This window comes from Anomalospiza imberbis, chromosome 6 (genome assembly GCF_031753505.1).
Source record: "Anomalospiza imberbis isolate Cuckoo-Finch-1a 21T00152 chromosome 6, ASM3175350v1, whole genome shotgun sequence".
Classification (NCBI taxonomy): Eukaryota; Metazoa; Chordata; class Aves; order Passeriformes; family Viduidae; genus Anomalospiza; species Anomalospiza imberbis.
The window spans coordinates 3,821,167-3,842,901 of NC_089686.1; the positions used below are offsets into that span (position 1 = coordinate 3,821,167).

General features: G+C 50.2%; 1 protein-coding gene and 1 long non-coding RNA gene across 2 annotated transcripts in view; one reads left to right on the forward strand and one right to left on the reverse strand.

Moving 5' to 3' along the window:
* The window catches only part of KTN1 (kinectin 1), a 76,989-nt gene extending 73,826 nt beyond the window's left edge, over nt 1-3,163 (forward strand). Inside the window, exon 43 of the mRNA XM_068194940.1 lies at nt 3,005-3,163. Coding sequence (XP_068051041.1) covers nt 3,005-3,109 — 105 coding nt within the window. The 3' untranslated portion in view covers nt 3,110-3,163. The remainder of the gene's footprint in view (nt 1-3,004) is intronic.
* The window catches only part of LOC137476559 (uncharacterized), a 340,942-nt gene that overhangs the window by 67,589 nt on the left and 251,618 nt on the right, over nt 1-21,735 (reverse strand). The window lies entirely within an intron of this gene.

A 21,735-nucleotide genomic window follows, 5' to 3' on the forward strand; every position in this document is an offset into this window, starting at 1 on the left:
CCTCAAACACACTCAGAGTGTTTTCTTTAGACTCTTTTTCTTTCTATTTAAAAATAGACCATTTGGGGTTTCTAATCAGCTGCTTTGTCACTTGTGGGACCAGCTGATGACTAAAGGGGGCTTTTAGTGTGCTTTAAGGAAGTCATTTATATTCAGCAGCTTGCTTAGGCACTGAGCTTATTTTGAGGCTTATGTGCAATCTAATGTGCTTTCCCCCCCAAATCTCAGTGCAGAGCAGTCCATCACTGGAAACTGGGAATGCCATATGTGTGAAACAGCCAGGGGGAATCTGTCCAGGCACTTCAGCTCCTCTCGTAGCTGCTGGGTCTGAAATCACAGGGGCTTCCCCACTACCCTCCTCGTCCTCTCTTCATCCTCATCTCCCAAAGAAGTGGAGTCACAGAATCCCAGAATGAATTGGGTTGGAAGGGGCCTTTAGGACCATCCAGTCCCACCCCCTGCCATGGCAGGGACACCTTCCACTGTCCCAGGCTGCTCCAAGCCCCGTCCAGCCTGGCCTGGAACACTGAACACTTGCAGGGATCCAGGGGCAGCCACAGCTGCTCTGGGCACCCCGTGCCAGGGCCTGCCCACCCTCACAGGGAAGGATTTGTTCTGTCTGACCTCAATTTCCCCTCCTTCCCCCGAGTCATGGAGCGCACAGGGCTGAGGCTCAGCAGTGTGAGGCAGCTGTGCACTCCTGGGTTAGCAGGAGCTGCAGGAGGGCTGTGCTGAGCCCAAATCCACTGGGATCTAGTCAGGATTGGCCCCAGGAGCATTGGGGATGTGTCTATAATTCATGAGTGAGCACTGCCTGACATTAGTGAGGTCACAGAACAGAAGGGAGATGCAGTAAATGAGGCAGGGAGGGAGGAGCTGTTCCCAGAGGGGGCTGGGGATGCACTGGAGGGCTCCTTCCTTGCTCCTGCTGCTTCTGTGCTGCTGCCCAGGCAGCCTCACTGCTGGTCAGTGCTGGATTAATTCATCTACTGGCTGCTAATTGCCTTTGCCTTTCCGCTTCCATCAGTCTGCATGGGACTGCTAAGCCAATTCTCAGCCTTGACAGACCTGATTTTCTGCTTTAATAAGGGTAAAACAGGTTAAGGCTACACTAATACAGATCCCAATGATTTTTTTACAGTAGAAGAATGTTTACCAGTTGCACAGGAGTAAGAGCTTTGCTGCAGATTGTTTTGTGCTCTTGTCTGAGCCCGGAGTCGTTTCTGTAATGGTGCAGGTGCTTGAGTTTGATTTACTGCTCATTTTGCATTTCCAGCCAAATGGGAGCAGGGAAATGGCCCTCTCTGAGCTCCCTCTAATTTCCTTGGAGCTCTGGGGAGAGATTTGCACCCACATTATGCATCAGTCTCATTCTGTGGGTAACACCAGAGCGGGGCTGACGGATGCTGAGAGCCTGCAAACACCTCTGTGCTCCTGTGGAGAGCTGGGAACTTCTGCATTGCTGACACCATGGCAGAGTTGCTTATTTTTAGCTGTTAAATTTCAAGGAAAAGCTCTCCTGCAGGTGATCTGCATGTCTGTGTTCTGAGCTGAATAAGGAGCAGTAAGGTGTGTGTGTGTTAGATGTGGAGTGCTCTGTGCGTCTCTGGAGGAGTTAATCAATAAATATCATAAACCAAGGATTAATTAATCAATAAATATAAAATAAAACAAGGATTACACAGCACTGTTAGCCCAGGAAGGATGACAGGCAGGGAGGCAGGAGAGGGAGAGTCCATCTTCAGCTGAAGTGACACTTCCTGATTAAGAAACTCTGGAAATCTTAGAAAAAAAAAGGCTTTTTTTTTTGTTTCAAAACACAAGTTCAGCATTTTCATTTCAGCACAGGAAACTTTCTAGCTCGTGGTAGCTTTCATTTTTCCCTTTCTCTGTGCTTTCTGTTGCTTGGACTGTTATGTGAAGCCCTCATTTAAGTCCAGATATTGCTGGCAAGTGGGAATTTCCCAGGGGTCTGGAGCAGAGGGTGGATCCCTGGGATGGCTGGGGGTGGGGAAGGGTGTGGATCTCCAGGCAGCTGTTCCAAATGCTGTTTCCCAGCTGGAGCTGCCTTGGGCTGGGGTGTGGGGTACTGCTGAGGACACCACCCCACAGCTCCTCAGTCACACCCAGTCCTTGGTGGTGCAGGAGTTCTGCTGTCCCAGTTGTGGGGTCAGGAGTTGTGCCTGTGAAGCCTTGTGCAGGCTGGCCTACAGCAGAGGCTCGACAGAGTTAAAGGATAAAGCAGGGATTTATTAAAGGCTTCAATGGATCCACCTTGGGCAGCACAAGAGCCCAGCCAGGGCTGCACCCAAGAGGAACCAAAATGGTCCCAAAATGCACGAGCGCTCATGGGGTCTCTCACTTTCATAAGGTTTGGTCCATTTGCAGATTGGAGTTCATTGTCCCATTCCAGCTTTAGCCCATGCAGTCCCATCCTGCTTGTTTTTCTCTCTCCAGCCCACGTTGTTTCTGCTCCTGGGCCTGAGATTTGGATCATTTGTCCTTGGTGCCCAGCTGGAGAAGGAATTGTTTTGTCTCCCTGCTCTGTGCAGAGAGCTCAGCATCCCCTAATGTGAAGCTGAGACCCACACACTAAAGCAGCACAGAATGGGAAAAATAGAAAAGCCAAAACCTGAGGCATCACGTGTGCACCCTGACCTGTGTTATAAACCTCGTCTGTGGGGGGTTCAGCCATGGGGAAATAACCTTTGAGGCTGGATCAGCTGTGTGGGTACCAGCACAATTCCTGGAAGCAGGGAGTGCTGGAGTCCCAGGCAGGTAGGGTAGGAGCTGGATGTGCAGGTGATTCCCTGGAACAGGAAAGGGCTCCTTGACTTTGAACCATGTTCTCCTTAAACGTGGCCATAACCCTCTGACTGACAAGAATTGTTCCCATCTGCACCATGAGTTGTAATTTTGTACAGAGCATCTAATTCTAGGCTTTCTTGGTAATTAGATTGTAAATGAGTTTTTAATGGTTTCCTTTCTTTTTCCCTTCTTCCAGGAACTGAGTGATAAAAGGCGAAATGTGGCGGTGAATCTTACCCAGGACGTGGGTCACCTCAAGAAGCTGCTCGTGTCAATAAGCCAAATGCTGTCAAAGGGATGAGGACACTACAGCCAGGTGGGTGTGGACAGTGGCCCCCCAGTTCAGCTGTTGGGAAGGCCACTGGTGTGTTATGGTGGGACCTTGCTCAAATTAACAACTCTCATGTCAGAATATGAGACTTTTTAGAATCAGTGAATTATTAAGGTTGGAAAAGCCTTCTGAGACTGTGAGTCCAGCCTTTCCCCCAGCTCTGCCACTGACCATGTCCCCAAGTGCCACATCCAGGGATGGAGAGTCCATCACTGCCCCGTTCTAATGCCTGACCCTGCTAACACTTTCAGTGAAGAATCTTTTCCTAATACTCATCCAAATTCCCCATGCAAACCATAGAAAGCTCCTGGCAGGCACTGGATTTGTTCCTCTCTGGATGCACATGTCAATTAGCTGAGACTAATCTGCAGTCCCCATGTCCCTCTGTAGACATGTAATTCCACCCTCCCTCCCACTCCCTGCTACTTCCTACAGCAGGTTGCCCCAAGTTTTGTTCTCCCAGAGCTTTTTTTCCTCTTTGTTTGCTCCACCAGCCAACTGTCTGCACTCCTGTGCTCTGATTGCTTTGGGATGGAGGATATAAAATAACCCACAGCAGTGGCTGGCTGGGAGTGTCTGAACACCAGCCATGAGCTCTTCATCCAGTTACAGACACGTGGACAAGGCTTTCATTTTAATACTCGGCCAGCTTGGAAACCTGGACCTTTGTGCTGATCAAGTTAAATGACCCAGTTAGCTGAAGGTTGGATAAGCTCAAGACACTGAATCTTTTAAGGAAGCTGATGCAGATTTGGGTCTGAACTGGGAACTGTTTGTCTTGGGAGGCAGCGCTGAACAAGGAGTGTCAGAGCTCCCTTTCATCTGCTGAGGATGGGACTTGTTGCATTCCTGATTCAGGTGCTTTTTATGCTCCTGCCTTTGTAGGAGAGCTGGCAGAGGGTACCTGGGTGTCCAGGTGGGAGGGAGGTGCCGCTGCACCTTGGCCTCTGCTCTGGGAGGCTGTTCCTGCTCAGCCTCCACCACCCAGGCTCGTTCCCCTGGGCTTCCTGGTGCCTGACACCAAGGAAATGCAGGCAAGGTGCTGGAATGGTGGAATTGTTATAACCCTCCTTGGGAGGCTGCTCCTCTGACCTGGTGATTTGTGTTTCTCTTGCAGAGTGAATCACGGGGGAATCGTTCATTTGAGGATAGCAGAAGGCATTGTATTATATTTTGCCAAATTAAAGCCTTATTTATGTTTTCACCCTTTCTACTTCGTCAGAAACACTGAACAGAGTTTTGTCTTTTCTAATCCTTGTTAGACTACTGATTTAAAGAAAAAACCCCAACTCTGTAGACACCTCCAGAGTTTAGTTTTATAATAAAAACAAACCTGTTTGAATAATTAGACCTTTACATTCCTGGAGAGACAGTAAACACATAATCTTTTATCTTATTTTGCTCAATAAAACTTGTTCAGAAAACTCCAGCGTGGTAAAGTCACCAATGGGAAATGACATTTTAATACTGATGTTGTACACTGTTTTACTTAATTACATTTTTGGGATTAGCTGCCTCTGACTTCAACCTCAAGTAAACACTCCTTTTTTTTTTTTTTTTTTGGTTGCTAATGTAATCAGTTTTTGTAATGGTGTCAGCAAATAAAGGGATGCTATTATTCAAGGTGTTCCTGCTCTCTTCTTTCAAGTGAGTTTGGATGATTCAGGTGAGGTTTCCACCTCTCCCCTCCCCGAACTGAGCATCAGGCTGCACCCACTGTCCTTGTTTTTGGGCAGAGGAGGAGGCACCAGCTTGAGAAGAGACAAACTGGGGAGCAAGTTTTTGTTCTAAAGACAAGAAAATCCCCATCCAAGTGCCATGTAAATTGTGGTTCTGTGCCATGTGTTGTCTTTGGGGAAGATCAGGGAGTGCCAGGGGAAGGAACAGCTGGAAACACTGGATGTGGCAAGGCCAGTGGTGAGCAGAGTGTGGCCATCTGCCCCAGATCCACCCCCTGGGTGGGAGTCTGGGGTGAAAGGAGTTCTGGGAGAGGGTTTGGATGCTCTCTTACCTTGTGCTTTGTTGGGAACAATTGTGGGGAGGGTCTTTAATGGGACAGGGATTCTCCTGGAGGCATGGGGAGATCAGGTGGCCCCTCCTCTGTATCTTGGAGGAACCTCTCAGTCCTGTGGGATTCTGCAATGGGCAAGGGGAGGGGTGGTTTGGTTTTTTAGAGCACTTGAGGATGTGATTATCTCAGGGAAGGTGATAAAACAGGGGTCAGTCATTAATTGGGGGTTAATTGCAGAGGTGAAACAGATCAAACTGCTCACCCTCAGCTGCTCACACTCCCCTCTGTGCTGTTTTTTAGTTAATACTTGGCCTTCACCAGGCAGGAGGTAAAGAAGCCTCTTCCTTACATGGTTCCAGTGATCTGGATCATGCTAAGTCCTGCTGAGAGCTGTGAAATAGCTCAGAAGAGGGAGAAAAAAACTGGAAAATGTGGTTTCCTCACAGCAGGAGCTACCCCTGCTCTCCAGCTGTGGCCACTGAAGTGTTGTGTTCCGTGGAGGTGTTATTCCATGGAGTTAAAACTCAAATGCCATTAGCCTGACTTGTGTAGGTGCTTGATGTGGAAAGACACCCCCACGACTGCAGATGGAAGGAAAACCTGAACCCTCGAGGGTCTCCACACTTGCCCACGTTGGGGTCAGGGCCTTTGGCAGGTGTCTAAACACCATTTTGGGGTGTAAGTGGCAGTTTAATGGATCCCTGCAGGTTTGACTGGTTTAAAATGATTTAAGAACATAACCCAGGAGCTTCAGTGGTGATGGTTTGGGCTGGGGGTGTCCCTGTGACTCTGATTCTTTCCTGCCCCTCAGGGGAGTCCCCTTGGCCACCCATGCTGGGAAGCTCCTCTGAAGCATCATCCCAATGGGAGCTGGCTCTGCAGGTAAGGTGATGTCCTTTTTTCCTTGAAAAGGTGGGTTTGCAAATGCTGGAGGTGCCTCATTCAATAAATTAAATGCTTTTGGAAGGGACAGCAGTGCCTGGAGAGACTCTGGATCATTCCCATGTCTCCAGGCTCTTGACTTTCAGTGGGTTGAGCTGCAGAGCAGGGGGTGAAGGTGCTGCTGCAGTGCTCAGTTGAAAAGGGGAGAGATTTGCAGCATCATTCCCTTTCTCTCTGGGCAGGAATTCTCCCTGGAGAGGACGGGTGATCTTTTTAGTTTTGAAATTTAAGCTCAGGTTTTTGTTTCGCTTTAGGGGATGTACAGAGGTGTTAGAGGCCGCTGTGGAAAGATTCCCTGGAAAGCTCAGCTGAGCAAAGCCTGATCCCTTCTCTGAAGGGTGGGGAGAGGTCAGGCTGCTTCCCCAGGAGCACTGGGAAGAGGGAAGGATGCTGTTCCATCTTGCTGTCCTCTCCCTCCCTGCATAAGACACCACTCATCTCCAGTTTGGTCACTGAGAAATCCCTCCTGCCCTGAGCATCTGCTGGGAGAAAATGGGATGGGGAAAAAAAATTTAAGTGTGGGAAGCTGATTCATCAGTGCAAAGGTAGAGCTGGTGCCTGGTGTGTTCCCAGGGCTGGGATGTCTGCAGAGCTCCAGCCCTGGTGCCCAGGCAGGCAGGAGAGAGGCAGGATGGTGTCTGCCCGCACTAGAGGGAGACAATAGCTAATGGATACAGGGATGCTTTTCTTGGAAAAAAGCCCAAAGTAGGATGTTGAGATGTTGGCAAATGGATTTTTTCTGGTATTTTTTTGGAGGTGATTTGCACTGGGAGAGCCTGCACCAGGGGATGTGGGGTGGGGTGCTGCCTGTGGAGCCTGGCTCCTGTACAAACCTGGCTCCTGTTGCTTTCAGTTCAGCATCATCCCTCAAAATGGGAATGGTGATGCCTCAGGTTTTAGCTTTTACATTTTTCACATTCTGTGCTGCTTTACTGTGTAGTTCTGAGCTTCACATTAGGGGATGGTGAGCTCTCTGCACAGAGCAGGGAGACAAAACAATTCCTTCTCCAGCTGGGCACCAAGGACAAATGATCCAAATCTCAGGCCCAGGAGCAGAAACAACATGGGCTGGAGAGAGAAAAACAAGCAGGATGGGACTGCATGGGCTAAAGCTGGAATGGGACAATGAACTGCAATGTGCCCATGGAGCAGAGCTGATCACAGTGAGAGCCCCCGGGAGCGCTCGTGCATTTTGGGACCATTTGGGTTCATCTTGGGTGCAGCCCTGGCTGGGCTCTGGTGCTGCCCAGGGTGGATCCATGGAGGAGATCCTTTGAATAAATCCCTGCTTTATTCTGTGACTCCATCCAGCCTCTGCTCTAGGGCAGCCTGCACAAGGCATCAACGGGAGGTGCAGGCGAAGGCTCTGAGCTCTCCCCCTGAAGTTGTGCTGCCTCTCCTGAGTCCCTCCCACCCTTTTTCCTGGCTGTATCCAGCACTGGGGAGCAGCAGGTTGTTTACCCAGGAGCTGCTGCTGCCTTTTCTCAGGCACTGACTCACTCAGCTATTTATTCCCGTGATTAAAAAAGGAAAGCTCGTGCAGCTTTAATTCGACCCCAAATAATTCAGCTGATTTTGCCATAAAAGCCCTCTGCAATGACACAGCTGTGTGTTCTCCGGGGGGTCCCCGCGTCCCCCTTGCTCCCTGTGTGACCTTGGCTTTCTCCTGCAGCTCTCTCAGGGGTGTTTGCACTTTGGTGGTCCCCAAGGATCTTGCCAGGCTGGTTTTGGCAGAGGGGTTGTACTGAGGGGGCTCTTTTTGGGTCTTGGTGGGAGCTGAGTGGAGGGAGCTTCTGCTGGCTGAGTGGGAATTTCTGGGAGAGCATCCAGAAGGTGAAAACCACCATATTTCTGCCAGACTTCAAGGTTAAACATCATCTTCCAGCAAAAACTCCTCCATGGGCCCAGACTGTGCTTGTGCACTGGCTGGAGAGGAAAGGGTTTGGGGAGAAAGCCTCTGATGATGCTAAAAAGCATCTCCAAAAGCTCTAAAAAAAGCTTTAAAACAAATTGGAGATCACTGCTACTTTTCCAGCATTCCAGCTTTCTCTCACATCCTGTTGGAGATCTCACAAATCCCTGTGGATCCCCTGTGAGCCCTGGCTGGGCAGTGGCTGTGGGGGGAAAATGGGGCAAGGGCTGCTCCTTGGAGGGAGATTTAACCAAAGATCTTCACAGAGAGTGTCTTCTCTCCCAGACTTGCTTAAAATCAGGCTGGACTCATTCCTGAAGGCACAGATTTTGCTGAGAGCTCTGCCTGCCGCAGGGGCAGGATCAGGGTCTGAGAGGTGGCCTCCTCTGGAGCTTCATCTGGATGTCTTGCTCTGTGACACTGCCACAGCAAACCGGTCAGTAGAAGTCTTGAGGAGTTTCCTAAGTCTGCAGGAAGGAGCAGAAGTACAGGAGAGCCCATGGGAATGCCAAGACTTGCTCAGGAGCTCGCTGTGGGAGGTCACCTGTGGCGTGTCCCCTTGCAAACCCCTCTTGGTGCTGTGACACGGGGGTGTACAAAACATTTCATTTCTGTTTGAATTTCTGTGTTTCTTGTTTTTTCCAAGGGCATGTCTGGGAGGGTGCTGAGGTGGCTGCTGGAAGTGTCCCTGTTCTGATGTCCCCTGTGCTGGGGATGGGTGCAAGTTCTGCTCTCAGCTCGTGCATCCACAGCACAACCCGCACGTGGCTCCTTGGTGGCTGTTTGCAGCTTCCTGTGGGGATGCTGCTATTTCTGGAGTGGTTGCACCTAAAAATACATCTTCAGGCTCCTGGGGAAGCTGCTCTGCATCATTGAGGAGCTAATTAAACTGGGGGAAACGCAGGCCCTCCAGCAGGGCTTGTTCCGAGTTGCTGAAAATGTTGTGGGTTTGTTTTTCTCCCGTTTTTGCAGCGATCCTTGTTACGCATGGGCAAGGTCCAGGGGTTTCTCCTTCCTCTGTGGGAAGGGCAGGTTTGCACCTGGGTATTTGGGCATTAATGCTTTTTTTTTTTTTTTGTGCAGCTGTGAGCCCCCAGACCCTGAACTTCAGCCTCAGCCCCACTGTGACCACAGCAGGACCCCCTGAGCAGCCCCTCCGTGGAGAAGGGATGGGGGCCTGGCAAACAGCTCTGAATTTCACCCTGTACATTTCTGGAGATCTGGGGTTAAAATCCAGCTCAGATGTGCTGAGGGGTCCCAGTGGGCTTTGGATGTCCAGCTTAGCCATCAGCAATTCTTTATATTAACAAAACCACCGTCAAATGTGGCCGTGGGTCCTGTTTGTGACACTGTGGGACCCAAAGCCACGAGAGGATGGAGACTCTGAAGGTTCATGGCCTTTGTGATGTTCTCACAGGATTTATTTGGGTAGAACACCCCTCACCACCTCAACCAGGCTTAAAGCAGAGAGAAGAAAGACCCCAAGACCATTTCAAAGCTCATAGTCAGAGCCAGAGTGTTCCTGCAGCACATCAATGCTGCCCAGGGCCATCCTGGAAGAACCTGATCTCTTGCTTAGGCAAATGGGCTCATCCTAATCCAACCCTATAGAAAACAGCCCGAGCTGCACCAGGCTGGGGATGTAATTCTTTAAAATCAATAAATATTGCAGGAGCAGGGGGAGCTGGTCTGTATCAGCAATGCTGGTCCTGGCTGGTCATTACTAATTCAGTGGATGCAGTGGTGAATTGGCTGAGGAAGCACAGCAAGCTGAAATTTTGAGTGCTGCTTCCCCCCACATGGCTGAGATGATTTGCTGGATCTTCAGTGACTCAGAATGGGGCCCCCAGCCTTCGCCCAGGTGTTAAATACAGCAAAAAGTGTTGCTTTGCACATGCCTCGGTGTGTGAAGCTGTGACAGCAGGACTTGCACTCCCAAACAGTCAGCTGTGCTTTCTAGGATGTCTGTCCTGAAAATCCTGCTTTTGGGGCCCTGTGACAGAGTGAAAATCTTGGGTTAAGGAGACTCCAAGATGCTGGCTGCCCTGGCAGAGCGGCATCAGTCCCTTTTCCCAGCCCAACCAGGCATTTTGTTACCCAGTGAAACAAAGAGAAACTGATACCTCCATCCTCCCAAAGGGCTTCTGAAACCTGATGGGGAAAACCAGCAAGAGCAACCTGCTTGTTGGTGTGTGTGAGAGCACAATTGCTCTCTTGAGAATAGGTGTTTGTAAGGAAAAAGCCTGACAATGGGACACTCAGGGGCCAGGGGCTTCTCAATATCGTGGAATACAGAATGGTTTGGGTTAGAAGGGACCTTAAATATTGTCCAGCTCCACCCCCTGCCACGGACAGGGACATCTTCCACCGTCCCAGGGTGCTCCAAGCCCTGTCCAGCCTGGCCTTGGACACTTCCAGGGATCCAGGGGCAGCCACAGCTTCTCTGGGCACCCCGTGCCAGGGCCTGCCCACCCTCACAGAGAACAATTCCTTCCCAATATCTGATATCTATATTTTACCTATTATGTATTTTTACACGTATATTAGAATGTAAATGTAACCTCCCCTCTCCCCTTACCTTGCTGGGGGGAGGGGGCAGGGGCAGCTGGGCTCTGTGCTGGTGTTGGGGGCATGTGGGGTTGCTCTGTGGCTCTGCAGCCGTGTCCCCATGTGGCAGAGTGCCCTTGGTCTGGCCCTCTGCCCCCTTGGGAGGTGCCTTTTGAAGAGCTTTGCAGCACACAGTGTATTTATTTTAAATGCACATATGGGTGTTGCTGCTGGGCTGGGGGGCTGTACAGGCAGAAACACAAACTCTCCCCAAGTTTTCTTTGTCCTGGGATTCCTGTTCTTGCTCGTCAGAGTAAATTTATTGCACATCTTGTGGTGTTTGACAGGTGAATCTCTCTCTGAAGGGTCCTTTTGGAAGCTGAGGCAACTTCACCCCCTATAGCTGGGTAAAGGGTGAATCCCGTGGGACTAAGAGCAGGAGAGGATCCCCCAGCAGTGCATGTTTAGCATGCCTTGTGCCAATAATGGGGCTCTGATCCCATATGAACATCATGTCCATATGTTACATATACATCTCTATTGGGGTGTGTGTGTTTCACCAAAAAGGGGAGGAGTTCTATGATCCAAGGCCAGGTTGGACAGGGCTTGGAGCAACCTGGGATAGTGGAAGGTGTCTCTGCCCATGGCAGGGGGTGAAATGAGATGATCTTTAACCAACCCAAACCATTCTGTGACTCTCTAAGCCCTACTTTGCAGTTAAATCTTGCCTGAGGATGGCTAAATCCAAGCATAATTTTCTTTTCCTCACCTTTTGCTTAAAATCCATGTCCCAGGCTCATCTTTTCCTAACTAAATCCACCTTTCAGCAACAGCCTTTGCCATCATCCTGGTTCCCCAGGCCCTGCAGCTGACAATAAGCTGCTGTAACAGCAACCAGCATTAACACAAGGGCTACTCTTAATTACAGGAGCTGCTGTTTATCTCCCCAGCTCTGTTTGCTGCTGACAAAAGCCTGCTCAGGAGGGGGGTCTCTTGCTAATAAGCTGTGTGTGAACCCCAGCAGCGATATATTGATGTATTTTTAATAAATATTCTCCTTTAAAGGGCCACATATGTATTCTGGGCTAATCCTCTCATTACAAGATCGCGGGGCGGCTCCGAGGTCGGTGCGAGTGTGCCTGGCAAAGCTGGATTCCCTATTCATGGCTGGTGCCTTAGATCTTGTACTTCCTGAAGGGGAGAGATGATGAGAGTAATAACGACTCGCTGTGCTAATTATTGTCATCCTTGAAGCTTAGAGGATGGAGGTGCATCGCCTCAATTAAGAAAAACGGGGAGCGATAACCCGATAATAGAGAAGCCTTTCATTAATCAGTCCCCCTGGAAATGGGAGGCTCTGCTGAGGCTTCTCCCTGTCCACCTTCACCAAACACTTTCCTTAGGATGGGATAAGAGGGAGGGAAATGGGGATTAAGGGTTGGGATGGTGGCAAAGGCTTGTCCTTGGCAGGAACCCTTCTAGCGAGGGCTTGGCTCTGTGCCGGGTGGGTGCAGGGGCCACGTCCTTTTGCTGCCTAAGCTGGAGCAAACCTGGAGTTAAGTGGGATGGAAAGGCACATTTAAGCCTTCCTCTCTGCTGTTTACCTTGCTCTCCCACTCGGGTTGCAGGGGCTTTAATTTAGTTAAAATCTGATTAAAATATTCCGTTACCATTTGCTCAGCGGCTCTGTGTACACCGGGCATCTCAGGAAATGGAGAAAGGGCTCCGACTAAAGAATAAAGCTAAGCCTGCACAGGCCAGCAACCACACAGCATTTGAACTGCTGCATCCTCATTTTAGTCAGTGTTTTCCACTCACTTATGTTTTCCCTACTTTCGTCCTTTTTCTCCCATGAAAAAGCCTCTTTTAATGTGAAACCTCAGAGTCTTTTCTTCTGCTGACTGGGGAGAATGAGACTGGAGGCAGAGAGACTTTTAAATCAGGCTGGTACTTTGCAGGATGAAACATTCCCAGCTCTGTAAGAGTGGTTTCCCTTTCTTTGGTGGCTCTGGATGGATCCCGTGTGCAGGTTGATAAAACAGCACCACAAATGCACAATTTTTTTACCTCTGTCTCCCCAAACCAGAGTGCAGACACTTAGTGAAGAGCATCTTATTTCATTTCCTGAAATATTTACACATTGCATGGAGCAATGGTAGGGCTGGTGTGAGTCTCCTGACAGTTTTAAGAGGGTTTGGATGGTTCACATCTCTTCCTACTTGGGTTTAAACTCCTTGGCTACCAGACATGGGAACAAGTGGTGAAGGCAGCCTTGGCTTTGCAGGAGCTTTCTGCCTGCAGGGAGTTGCAAGATGGCACAAACATCAGCCTGGAAGGGAATTTAGGGAGGTGTGAGCTGTCCCTCACCACTCTCCCAAGGCAAGAATGAGGAGTAGAACCCCTGGGAAAGGTGTGATGCTGCCTTTTGCCTTTACCCAGTTGTTTTGGTTGGTTTTCCTCATGATCAGCTGGAGATGCATCACACGGGGATGCCTGTGCTGGGGGATGCTGCAGCATCCACACCCCCATGGAGCTTGTTTTGGGGATGGGGACAGGCTGCCACTCGTGAGCAGGGTTGTCCCCACCATCCTCTTGGCTTGGGATCCTGTTGAGGGGGAAATTGGGATCCTGTTGGGGATCCTCTTGGCTTGGGATCCTGTTGAGGACCCTGGGCGAGGAAATCACATTTGTGGCTGCTGTCTGCAACCAAGGGCGCCACTGGTGCTCTGAGAGCATTCGCTCCACCACTGCTGGGTCTGGGGGTCACACACATCCTGCAGGGATGGGGTTTTGACAGCACTCCGTTGATTTTTTTTTTCCCTTCCTCTTGCTGGCAGCGAGGGAGCCTAGAGGGGAAGGATTGAGGGAGCCTGGAGGGGAAGGATTGAGGGAGCCTTGAGGGGATGGATTGAGGGAGCAGGGAGGGGAAGGATTGAGGGAGCCTGGAGGGGATGGATTGAGAGAGCCTGGAGGGGAAGGATTGAGGGAACCTGGAGGGGAAGGATTGCCTGCTGTTCTTTGCTGAGGACGCTGAGCACTGGGGGAGGAGGTGGCGATGGAAATGACTCATCCGTCTAGCGGGTCCCTTCTCCTCAGCGCTGCTCCCACGCGGGAAGGTGATGGTTCTCCTCCTTCCTCCTCAGGCGAACAATGAAGCTGTCGGAGCTGTTCCCTCTGCAGCCGGCTGCTTTCGGAGATGCCTTCAGGGGGAGCAGGCTGGAACTCTGGGGTGGCACCGTGGCCCTCCAGTGCCCTCACACACCTCACACAGCCCCAGGGGATTTGTGGTTTTGTGCGTCACCGAAGGGAAAATAAAAGGGTTTTTGAGCAGGGTAATGACAAAAGCTCTGGAAGCCCTCTGCAGCAGCTGCCAGCCCAGGGGTTGGGCAGGGTGAAGTGATGCTCTCCCAGGTGGTGGTGGTCTGCAGCATGGGATAACCTGAGCCACGTGTGCTTTCCATGGGTTTAAGAACCATCCATGAGCTTATCCTGTCCCTGCTGGAGCTTCCTTAACCGCTGTGTCCCCAGGCAAGGAGATCCACTGGTTAAACACCCACACTTGTAGGGATCACTTGCAAGCACTGCTGGCCCTGTGCTTGCAACCCCAAATGTGAACAAAGCTCTTAAAGCCTGCAGGATTTGTTCCAGAAATTCCTGGCACATTTCAGCAGCTCCTGGGAACTGATTTCATATTTTGTACAAATGTTTCCCTGGCCCTGTGAGCAGAAGGCGAGCGAGCGGCTCGTGCAGCAGCTGTTGGTGTCGCAGCTGATTTTAGCCCAAATTTGGCAGCTCTAAGCTCAGAGCCTGCCCAAAGGCTTCAGCTTCTCCATCTCTCCCAGCAGCAGGGTTTGATTTCTCCTTGGGTTCAGACACCAGAATGAATCTCAGGAGTTTGGAGCAAGTTGCCGCCAGCAGGTACAGAGAAATCAGCTTCAGCTTCTCCTCAGGGCTCCTGTGTGCTGCTCCAATCAGCTGCCCCAGAGGTTACAGCTGTTGGGTGAAGCAGCAAAGCCTGGATGCTTCCCATAAGCTGTGGGAGAGCCCTCCAAAGGTCTGGGTGTGTGGAGAGATGCAATGGGACAGGCGATCACAGTGGAGCTGGTGGTGCTTGGCCTTGGGAGAGCCTGTTTCTCCATGTTTCTCCATATCTGAATTCCCAGCCAGGGCCAGTGGTGGCTCCTGCCCTCCTCCAGTGTCTGCTCATGCCTTGGCAGCATCCAGGCAGCTTCTTAGCTCTGGGACTTTGCCAGTGACATTTCTGGATTAGAGGGAAACTCCTGCCTTTGAATACGTGGCTGAACTCCATCAACACTGTGAGAGCCACAGTGATCTGCTTCCCACATCCATCCATATATCCACCTGTCCATCCACCTTTCCATCCATTCACAGGAACACCCATCCATCCATCCATCCATCCATCCATCCATCATCCATCCATCATCCATCCATCATCCATCATCCATCCATCCATCCATCCATCCATCCATCCATCCATCCATCCATCCATCCATATCCATCATCCATCCATCCATCCATCCATCATCCATCCATCCATCCATCAATCCCTCCATCCATCATCCATCCATCCATCCTTTCATCATCCATCCATCCACATCCATCATCCATCCATCATCCCTCCATCCTTCCATCCATCATCCATCCATCCATCCATCATCTATCCATCCACATCCATCCATCATTCATCATCCATCCATGCATCCCTCCACCCCTCCATCCCTCCATCCCTCCATCCATCCCGCCATCCATCCATCCATCCATCCATCCATCCATCCATCATCCCTCCATCCATCCATCCATCCATCCATCATCCATCCATCCACATCCATCCACATCCATCCATCCCTCCATCCATCATCCATCCATCATCCCTCTATCCATCCATCATCCCTCCATCATTCATCCATCCATCCATCCATCAATCATCCATCATCCATCCATCCATCCATCCATCCATCCATCCATCCATCCTTCCATCATCCATCCATCCATCCATCCATCATCCATCTATCCATCCATCATCCATCCATCCACATCCATCATCCATCCGTCCATCCATCCATCCATCCATTGACATCCATCATCCGTCCATCATCCATCCATCCATCATCCATCCATCATCCCTCCATCCATCATCCACCCATCCATCATCCATAATCCATCCATCCATCCACATCCATCCACATCCATCTATCCACATCCATCCATCATCCATCCATCCATCCATCCATCCATCCATCCATCCATCCATCATCCATCCATCATCCATCCATCATCCATCCATCCATCATCCATCCATCCATCCATCATCCATCCATCCATCCATCATCCATCCATCATCCATCCATCATCCGTCCATCATCCATCCATCCATCATCCATCCATCATCCCTCCATCCATCATCCACCCATCCATCATCCATAATCCATCCATCCATCCACATCCATCCACATCCATCTATCCACATCCATCCATCCATCCATCCATCCATCCATCCATCCATCATCCGTCCATCATCCATCCATCCATCATCCATCCATCATCCCTCCATCCATCATCCACCCATCCATCATCCATAATCCATCCATCCACATCCATCCACATCCCTCTATCCACATCCATCCATCATCCATCCATCCATCCATCCATCCATCCATCCATCCATCATCCATCCATCATCTATCCATCATCCATCCATCCATCCATCATCCATCCATCATCCATCATCCATCCATCATCCATCATCCATCCATCCATCCATCCATCCATCCCTCCATCCATCCCGCCATCCATCCATCCATCCATCCATCCATCCATATCCATCATCCATCCTTTCATCCCTCCATCCATCCCTCCATCCATCATCCTTCCATCCACATCCATCCACATCCATCCATCCCTCCATCCATCATCCATCCATCATCCCTCTATCCATCCATCATCCCTCCATCCATCATCCATCCATCCATCATCCATCATCCATCCATCATCCATCCATCCATCCATCCATCATCCATCCATCATCCATCCATCCATCCATCATCCATCCATCATCCATCTATCCATCCATCATCCATCCACATCCATCATCCATCCGTCCATCCATCCATCCATCCATTGACATCCATCATCCGTCCATCATCCATCATCCATCCATCATCCATCCATCCACATCCATCCATCCATCCATCCACATCCATCCATCCATCCTTCCATCATCCATCCATCCATCCATCCATCATCCATCCATCATCCATCATCCATCCATCATCCATCATCCATCCGTCCATCCATCCATCCACATCCATCCATCCATCCATCCTCCATCCATCATCCATCATCCATCCATCCATCCGTTCATCCATCCATCCATCATCCATTCATCCACATCCATCCACATCCATCCATCCATCATCCATCCATCATCCATCATCCATCCATCATCCATCATCCATCTATCCATCCATCCATCCACATCCATCCATCATCCATCCATCCATCCACATCCATCCATCATCTATCCATCCATCATCCATCCATCCATCCATCCATCCATCCATCCATCATCCATCCACATCCATCCATCCATCCATCCATCCATGCATCATCCATCCATCCATCCATCCATCCGCATCCATCATCCATCCATCATCCATCCATCTATCCACATCCATCCATCCATCCATCCATCATCCATCGTCCATCATCCATCCACATCCATCCATCCATCCACATCCATCCATCATCTATCCATCATCCATCCATCCATCCGCATCCATCATCCATCCATCATCCATCCATCTATCCACATCCATCCATCCATCCATCCATCATCCATCGTCCATCATCCATCCACATCCATCCATCCGTCCATCCATCCCCGCGCTCTCAGCTCTTTCCACAGCCGCGGAACCCTCTGGCCTTTTGGCCGTGTTGTGCTAGGACAGGTGAGCACCGGTATTATTCTCCAGATTATTTTTGGGGTTATTTACAAAGCGTGGCTCGACCTCAAAGGCCCGTTGTGGCCCGTAGCAGGCTGCCTGTGTGGCCCCCCTGAACAGGAGGGGTGTTATCCCGTCCCCATGACAACCGGCATTTTATTAAAGTGCCGTCTCCTCGGAACAATTTGCTGTCACGCGTTTCGGAGGAAACACTTTGAAACCCTTGTAGTTCTTTTCAATAGGCTTCATTGTTGGTCCCAAACTTAATCATTAACAGGGCTCTGCAGCAAATAATTACTGTACTTTGCATTTTTCTGCCCCACACGTGACTGGCGCAGCCCCGGGACTCCGCTTGTCCTGAGCTCCTTCTCCTCCTGGAGGAGGTTGGATGAGGGAATTTTTGGAGGCTGGATGAGGCAAGTGAGTGATGGATTTTTGGCTGGCCTGAAGAATTTGGGCAGTTGGGGCAGTGGCCGCAGCACTCGGGGATGGATGGTTTAGAGGGGGAGAGGCTCTGAGGCGATGTCCGTGGAGTGACCACGGGATGTTTGGGACTTTCTCTCCTTCCCGGGAAATATCCAACCCCTTGCCACCTTTCCTTGACCACGCAGAGACATGAAAAAGGGGGTTAAAACAGATCCTGGTGCTTTGCCTAATTGTAGGGTTTGGTGATGGACAGCTGGGTGCTGACTGTGCTGCTTAGTGCCTGGAGGAGCCAGCCCTGGCTGCTCTGACATCAGCAAGAGAAATAGAAATTAAATATATAAACCACAAATATGTCCTTTTGGGGGTTTTGTTTTAATTTTGGGGTGGCTCTGGGAGGTTTTTTTGCTACTCATTTTGTATTATCCAGGTGAGGAGGAGATTCATTTGGCATCCCACAGCAGTACCACCTGCGGGAAGCTCCCAGCATCCCTGAGGGCAGTGCTCTTCCCCCAGCCATGGTGGTGAACTGGGAGCACTGGTGTGGCGCTGGCTCTGCCCAGGGGCTCCCGGCAGCAGCTCCTTGTCCCGAATGAATGGGATTTGCATTGTGCAGGAGCAGGTGGCAAGGGCCTTATTTGCAATTTCTGTGCCTGCCACATGTCCCTGCAGCGGCAGGTTTTAACAGCAGGTTGAAAGAGATGGGGTCTGGCTGTCAGGACAAAATGGAACAGGCTTGAAAGGGGCTCCTACACCTTCAAAATTCACTTGGGTGGATACAACATCCCCTTCCTGTCCCTCCCTTGGCCAATGGGAGTGAAGCAGCCTGGACTCAGGAGGTCAATAAAGCAATTTGCACCCTCCTACAGGGCCATCCATCAGGTGACATGATTACATCTCCACTGGTTCCAGGGTATAATGTAAATTATGTCACAGTGATAGGAGTATCAGAGGATTCATTTCTTCTGCCTCTGGAAATACCTTGCCCCTCCCTGCATTTATAGGGACTCAAGGGTAGCATTATCCCATGCCAATAGTATTTCTCTTTAACGTTATTGTTTGATTAAGGAATATTTGTGGCTTGTTTTGCCTTTAGAAGGGAAACCCTGATGGTTTTTTGGCTGGATGAGTGACGTGTGGAGGCAGTGCTGGGCTGTGCGTCAGCAGGGTGAGCATCCTGTCCTGTGCCAAAGCTGCCACATCCTGTCCCTGCCTGCAACTGCTGTGAGATTTCCCTGGGTTATCATAGAATGGTTTGGGTTGGAAGGGACCATTAAAGTCCAAACCCCGTGACAAAAGCAGCTCTAGAGCAGATCTGTGTCCGGCAGAGGAGCTCGCAGGGAATTTGGTCCCTGCTAATTTTGAGAGCTTTTTTCCTTGCTGAAAAGGTGTTGGTGCCTGCTCTCCTCTGTTTCTTGACCTCAGTTTCCAGAAAAGCTGCTTCTGGGTTATATCCCACTCTCACACCTGGGTATCTCACCCTGACAGGATCAAGGAATTCACAGAAATTCCCTGCCCAGAAAGGTCCTGATGCCCTGACAGGTCTGTGTGTTGCTCCTTCCCAGAGCCCAGATGATTTCAGTGTACTGGCTTGTAGGGCATTGGTGGGGTGATCCTTTGGTTCCATCAGGTCTGGAGAAGTCACAAGTTTTATTTTCTTGGCTCATTTCATAGAATTATTGAATGGTTTGTGTTGGAAGGGACCTTAAAGACCATCCAGTTCCACCCCTGCCATGGCAGGGACACCTTCCACTGTCCCAGGTTGCTCCAAGCCCTGTCCAGCCTGGCCTGGGACACTTCCAAGGATGGGGGATCCACAGCTTCTCTGGGCAATCTTTAATCTTCTTCAGCCTGTACTTTCCTTCCCAGCTGAGGAAAGGCACTCAAAACCACGTGGCAAAAGATTTGGAGATGGGACATCCATGGCTTCTTTTGGCTGAGCAGGCTGGGGTCTCCGTGCCCTGGGAAGGGGGTGGTCCTGGGATGACCCTGCTGGTACCCAGTGAGTGGTTCTGGGTGTGCCCAGTGCTCCCAGTCTCCTGAAGGAGCATCCTCATGGTCCTGTGTCTTCCAGCCCTCCTGATGGGGAGGACTGCTGCCAGATGAGCCAACTCCTCCTCTTCCTCTGTGTGTATTTTGGGGTGAGAAGGGGCAGAGGAAGTCTCTTCCCCCTCCCCAGAGCAACGTGCGGGGCTGGAAGGAGATTGTTTCAGACCACTGGGAGAAGTCAGGCCTGCAAATCCTTCCATGGTTTCACCTGTAGTGGGGACTGGAGATGGTTTGGCTGGGGGAGAGGGGTCAGGACCTTGGCTCTGTGTTTATCTCCATGTAGCAACTGCCTCCTGTGCTGCCCTGTGCTCTCCAGCAGGGATGGGATGGAGTTCCAGGCAGCAGGAGCAGGAGCAGCCCTCCCTGCAGCCCAGCCTCTGGCCCCATGGCTGCTATGCAATTAAAAGATATTGCCAGTGAGAGGCTTAATTAACTCTGGATTTCTAGGGCTACACCCACATGTGTGTGCTCTGCAGCCAGGCCTTTCTGTTGGATGAGTGCCGTATTTTAGGGACTTAAAAACCCCAAACCACCAGTGATGGTGATCCCACTACACCCTGGACAACCTGAACCAGTGGCTGTGATGCCTCAGGTTTTGGCTTTTCTGTTTTTCAGATTCTGTGCTGCTTTAGTGTGTGGGTCTGAGCTTCACATTAGGGGATGGTGAGCTCTCTGCACAGAGCAGGGAGACAAAACAATTCCTTCTCCAGCTGGGGACCAAGGACACATGATCCAGATCTCAGGCTCAAGAGCACAAACAACATGGGCTGAAGAGAGAAAAACAAGCAGGATGGGATAACCTAAAGCTGTAATTGGACATTTAACTCCAATATGCAAATGGACCAAACCTTATAAAAGTGAGAGACCCAGTGACCAATTGTTCATTTTGGGACCATTTTGGTTCATCTTGGGTGCAGCCCTTGCTGGGTTCTTGTGCTGCCCAAGGTGGATCCATTGAGGGGATCCTTTTAATAAATCCCTGCTTTATTCTGTAGCTCTGTCCAGCCTCTGCTCTAGGGCAGCCTGCACAAGGCATCAACTGTCATAAAGGAAGGTCTCGGGTTGAGCCCTGGCTGTCCCACCCATCTCCTGTCAAGCCTTTCCTAAATATCTCCTTTACTCATGGTCCTTCATGATTTTAGATAGCCAACCCCAGCCCTGCACTTTTCAGGGTGTTTGAAGGAGTCTGGTGGAAAAGAATGGATGTTGGCTTGGCTGTGGCAGCCTAACAGGGAAAAACTGGTGGGAAGACTTGGGGTGATTAAAACATTTCTCTCCTTTTCACTCAAAAGGCACTGAGAGGGCTTTTCCTTGCCCATCCTCCTCTCCAGGCTGGTTAGGAGACCACCTGCAGGAAGATTTTAGCCTCTTCAACCTGAGCCAATTTTGACTTATTAGGGCCACTGTTGCCCTGATTTTTAAAAGTGTTAAGTTTTCTTTTATAATTATTTTTAAAGTTTTTTTCTTAAGTTTTCTATGCCTTTTGATAATGTTTACATATTTCTACTGGAGTTTTCACGCACTGTTCATGTAAATAATGATTGCTTTCCATTCTTCGTTGTAGGAGGAGAGAATTGTTGGACTGTTGGTTTGACCAGTGTGGTTGGAGAGGTGGCAATTTCACCCTCCAATCCACTGTCACTTTTGGAATTCTATATATTGCGAGGTCAGAAATAAAATTGCCTCTTTTCCTCTTTTGAACTTACCAAGCTTCTGTGTACTCATTTCGTGTCCAATAGTGACAAGCCAC